The 5,437-nt window shown below is 53.4% G+C and overlaps 1 protein-coding gene across 1 annotated transcript; it reads right to left on the bottom strand.

Annotated features, from left to right (window-relative positions):
* Window positions 1–788: 788 nt before the first annotated feature.
* On the bottom strand, window positions 789–2,549 carry LOC103533587 (potassium voltage-gated channel subfamily A member 3). The gene is given in 3 exon segments (XM_008499471.2): window positions 789–826; window positions 829–1,615; window positions 1,617–2,549. Coding segments are annotated over 3 exon segments (1,758 nt in total).
* Between the last annotated feature and the right edge of the window lie 2,888 nt (window positions 2,550–5,437).

Here is a 5,437-nt window from a genome sequence, read left to right as displayed (position 1 = left end):
GGTTCCAGGAGAAGGGGATTAAGAATAGAAAATTAGGGTTTTCTTGGTGGTGGTGGTTTGGTTTGGGGTTTTTTTCCTGTTTAAATCAGCACTGATTGCACTCAGTCCCCGGCCAGATTGGAATTTAATAAATGAGCTAATAAGGGAGTAAAGGGAATCAGTGGGGTGCCTGTCCTGGCATGCCACACATTCCAATATTCAGCATCATTTAACAACGTGGTACCAGAGAATCTCTGCAAAATTACATCCTTTTTTTTGTTTTTTTTTTTCCTCCCAACCCCCTTCCAACACGCTCTGCAACACGTTCTCCTCCTCACCCGACCCCATCTGGGGTTGTTAATCCAACAAGTGAGTTTATGTGATGGAAGGGACATCAGCTCCACACTGCCTTTGGGGAAAGGGAGGGGGAAAAATTCCGGAGCAAAGAGAGAGGACCCCACAGCCAAGAAAACAAAAGCAGCCCCGCAGAACAAACACCTGTTTACACGGTGTGGTTTGTCTTCATCTTCCTTCTCTTTACCCTTTAGCCATCCTCTTCTTTGAAGAATTGTAAATCCCTTGTTTGTTTTTGTTTGGTTTTTCTGCAGATCTTTAGAAAGGAAGGGTTTAAAAAAATAAAAGGTAGAAAAACCAAGGGCACACACAGACCGATGATGGTGCATGTTCCACACAACACCGAGCACACAGTCACTTGGGATTATTATTGTTATTTCTTTACCACGTCCTCAGCTTTTGTCGCTGTTTGGTTGGGTTTGGTTTGCTGCTTGTTGGTTTGGTTTGGTTTCGTTTTAAACATCGGTAAAGATCTTTTTGATGTTCACACAGTTGGATTGTTTGTGGTTGTGCAGTTGCCTGTTTTAAAGGCAGCCTGTTTGAATGCACTGTGGTTGATCCCCCCTTCCTCGATCACCATGTACTCAGACTTGCTGAGGGTGGAATTGCTCCGAGCTTTCCTCATCTCCTCGCTGGAGGAAAGGTGCTGGCAGCTCCCAACGTGCATGTACTGGGCTTGCTCCTCACCTTCTGTCTCCCGGTGGTAGAAATAGTTGAAATTGGAGACGATGACGGGGACGGGGAGGGCGATGGTCAGCACCCCCGCGATGGCACAGAGAGAGCCCACGATCTTGCCCCCAATGGTGACGGGGGCCATGTCCCCGTAGCCCACGGTGGTCATGGTCACCACTGCCCACCAGAAGGCGTCGGGGATGCTGCTGAAACCTGAACTGGGGTCGTCGGCTTCGGCGAAGTAGACGGCGCTGGAGAAGAGGATGACGCCGATGAAGAGGAAGAAGATGAGCAGCCCCAGCTCCCGCATGCTGGCCTTGAGGGTCTGGCCCAGGATCTGCAGCCCCTTGGAGTGCCGGGAGAGCTTGAAAATCCGGAAGACCCTGACGAGGCGGATGACTCTGAGGATGGCCAAGGACATGGCTTGCTGGCCGTTGCCCTGCCTCTCAGCCAGCTCGGTGCCCAGCGTGATGAAGTAGGGGATGATGGCCACGATGTCAATGATGTTCATGATGTTCTTGGAGAAGGTGGCCTTGCTGGGGCAGGCAAAGAAACGGACCAGCAGCTCGAAGGAGAACCAGATGATGCACAAAGTCTCCACTACAAAAAAAAGGGTCGGTGAAGGAAGACACCATGGAAGTGGCCGAGGATGAGGAATTGGTGAAGACATCAGGTGGGACAGGGCCACCACCCATCCCGAAGGTCCCTCCAGTTTGCTCATAGTCATGGTCATCCCTGAATTCCGGCAGGGTCTCCAGGCAGAAGATGACAATAGAGATAAGGATGACCAGGACAGACACTATGGCAATGCCTCGGGCCGGTCCAGAGCTCTCGGGATACTCGAAGAGGAGCCACACTTGGCGCTGAAACTCCTTGTCGGGAAGCGGTCGCTGCTCCTCCCGAATGAAACCCTCATCCTCCCGAAACTTCTCCATGGCCTCCTCCCCCAGCTGATAGAATCTGATCTCCTCAGAGAAGATATCAATGGGGACATTGACGGGCCGGCGGATGCGCCCACCCGACTGGTAGTAGTAGAGGATGGCGTCGAAACTGGGACGGTTCCGGTCGAAGAAATACTCGTTGCGGAGGGGATCGAAGTAACGCATCCTCTTCCGGGGGTCTCCCAGCAGGGTCTCGGGGAACTGCGCCAGGGTCTTCAGCTGAGTCTCAAACCTCAAGCCCGAGATGTTGATCACCACCCTCTCACAGCACTCGTGTTCCCCGGCACCCGTGGGTTGACCGGCGGGGACGGCGGCCGGAGTCGGGGGTTGGTCGTAGCGCTCCCCCCCGAGCAAAGGTTGAGGATGCTGAGGTTCTTCCAGCAAAGGGTCTCCGCCGCCTCCTCCTCCCACCACTGTCATGCTGCCTTCCTCCCCTTCGTCACCCTCTTCCTCCTCTTGCTCGGGGCCGGGCTGGGGGGTGGCGGGAGGCAGCTGCTCGGTGTAGCCCAGGTTGTGGTGGCTGCTGGTCGAGCCGCCCCCCCGGGGGTGTCGGCCGGCGGAGGAGGAGGCGGGAGAGTAAAGCAAGCTCCGGCGCTCGTCCATAAAGGTGTGGGGCGGGAGGGGAAAGGGGAAGGGAGGGGAGGATGGGAGAGGCGGCAGCCGAAGCCTCTTTTTCCTCTTCTTCCTCCTCCTCCGGGCGGAGAGGCAGAAAACAGCCGTCCAACTCCTCCAGCGGCTGCCGCTGCTCTGAAGAGCTGAGCCTCTTCTCAAAAAATCCGCCCCCAGCCCTGGCACCGCCTCGCTCAGTCACCGCTCCCGGAGACACCCACCGACCCCCCCGGCCCTGCCCCGCAGCCCCCCGGCAAGCTGCGGGCATCTCGGGTATGGGGTTGGGGGGGGACAGATCCGGACCCCCGCATGGTGAGGGGCTCCAGGAGCATCCTTCAGTGCTCAGCGGGTTGCAAGCAGGGAGAGTTTGTTGGGTTTTTTTTCCCTTGTCTGCCTCGAAAGAGGTTATTGTTGTTTGGGGTTTTTTTCTGCCCTTTCCCCTGGGAAGGTGAAATGTAATTTTTATGATTAATTTTGAGGTTTGTCTGTTTGTTTCGAGTCACCCGTTCGAGCCGGGGCTGTGGGGAATGAGAAGCAGACAGCGGCGGCCAGAGCTGCCAACAGTTGTTTTGAATCAGTGTCTGGGCTGAAGTGCTGGGGATTTTATTTATTTTTTTTTTTCCTGGCTAGAAGAAAGAGCCTGTGTATGCGTCTGCACACACGTGTGCACGGGTTTGCACGCGTGTGTGTGTGTTTGCACACTTGTGTCTGTGTGTGACCCCCCCCCAAGCAAAATAAACAGCGAAGCGAAGCTGAGCCAGCCCTAGACCAAGGCAGCTTCAGCCCCAACCCAAAGCTGCATCTCAGACTTACCTGCAAGAAAGGCAAAAAGGCTTCGATTTTTTTTTTTTCCTTCCAGCTTCAATTGATTTTCTCATGTAAATAGTGCAATTTTGGTCAAAAAGGATTTTTTTTAAAGGTGAAAACCTCCTCTGCAGGAGCCCAGCACTGGAAGATGTGCACCAGGGACAACCTCAGGTCTCTCTGCACCCAGCTGTGCCCTTCCAGCTCCACCTTGGGTCCCCATTTTCCCAAATTCAAGCCCAGCAGAACAGTTTTAATACCCAGCCATGTGGGACTTAGGGAATTCAGGGAGCTCCCAGCTTGGGAAAAAGCCCAACTACAACCATCAGGGTTGGGGAGAGGGAAGGAAGGAGAGACCACACTGTGGTTCCCATGCTGGATGGGTGCTCAGACTGCCACAGGGGTTAAACCCCTCCACTTTAACTCATCTCTGCTGTTATTTTGTACCAGCACAGCCTCCAGAAGGTAGAGAGAAAAACAGATGAAAAAAATTATGTTTTGGAGTAGGAACAAACTGTACAAAATAGATGAACCCAGGGGGGTGGATCAAAAATAAATATTGGGTGTAAGAGTGGAGTCCAGACTGTGAGCAGCAGATTATTAACAGCCCAGCTGAGGGCTGAGTGAGCTGAACCCAGCTTCATCTTCACTGACAGAGGGGAAAAACCCCTCTGCTACCAGAAACCAAGGGGGATTGAGCCTTGGCAAGGTTCTGGAGAGGAAAACTGGACCTGGCTGTGGGACTTAACCCAACACAGCATCTCCCAGCCAGCCCAGAGCCCAGCTTAACCAGGAAAACCTGGAACATCATCAGCCCTTGAGCTGCCCTCTTGGACACAATAGTTCACCACCAAGGCTCTATTTCCAACCAATGTCATGGTCATGAAATAACCATCATCTCCTCACTACATCCCTGTGTAGAGCACTTCAAGACTTGTTTGGCTCATCTCATTCCTCAGCTAGGATTTCTGCCAATAAATCCCTGCCATCCCAGCTAAGGCAAACAAACAAGGCTGCTTTCAACCCAAAACATTTACTGATGACAAAAGGCTTGAGGCAATGAGGGGTAACTTCCATAACTGCAAGAGTTGACTTGGAATCTTAGGTAGGGGGAATCTCTTCAGAAATTATTGAGGGAGCCACAGCCCTTTGGGATGCTGCTAGGAAAAACCCTTTGCTTAAGACCAGGAGAAGGATTAAGCTGTTTCCCCCTACACCAGCTGCAAGACTGCAGCAGACATTAACCCCTGAGCTCCAGGCAGCATTAGTCTGGCTTCAGGCTGGCTCAGAGGATTTCACCAAGGGCTCCAGCCCTACAGCCCCCACAATTCATGGCCTCCTGGCCCTGTTTACTCCTCTGCTGCTTCCCCATAATCCTATCAAAGCCAATTAAGCTCTGCCAGACCAGCAGCATCGCTGCAGGCAGAGAGCAGCCACAGGGCAGATCCCCTCCTCCTCCTCCTCAAAGTCTCCTCAGCTCTTTCCCTCTCCTGCTGAACCAGCCAAGGTTTGGTTCAGCATCAGGGATACAGCATGAGCATCACCTCCTGCTTGGCACAGCCCACGCCAGCCCCACGTGTGACCCCAGAGGGGTTTGCCTACAGACACTGCACCCAGCCCCAACTTTGTCAAGCAGCAACAGAGGTGGCCTGGGTCACGTCCCCAAACTGGGAGATTTTGCCTCCCAGGTCTTGCAGAGAACTGCTTCTGCACAAGGGGAGCAGTTTGGGTCCAGGAGAACCAGCACTGATAAAACCCAAGGGAAGGGACAGCTCTGTGACACCCCACTGGGCAGCACTGTGTGAGCTGCAGCATCAAACCCACTCCTGTGGCTTCTCTGTCCCGTGCAAGATGTCCTCATCCTCCCTCTGCAAGTTTCTCTCTGCTTTTACCTTCCAGCTCTTCTGCTGCATCCGGTCTCAACAAATTTGATTTCATTTCCAGAGGCCATTTAAGAAATCCCCTTGTGCAATGATCCATGGGCTGGCAGGCAACAGCAGCTGCAGCTCCTACAAAGAAGCAGAGCAAGCATTACCCTTTTCCTCCTTTCAGGGCTTTTGCTGGGTGGATTTCCAAGC

Source organism: Calypte anna, chromosome 26 (assembly GCF_003957555.1).
Source record: "Calypte anna isolate BGI_N300 chromosome 26, bCalAnn1_v1.p, whole genome shotgun sequence".
Classification (NCBI taxonomy): domain Eukaryota; kingdom Metazoa; phylum Chordata; class Aves; order Apodiformes; family Trochilidae; genus Calypte; species Calypte anna.
Note: the sequence above shows the minus strand (reverse complement) of the source record. Positions and strands in the feature narration are given on the sequence as shown.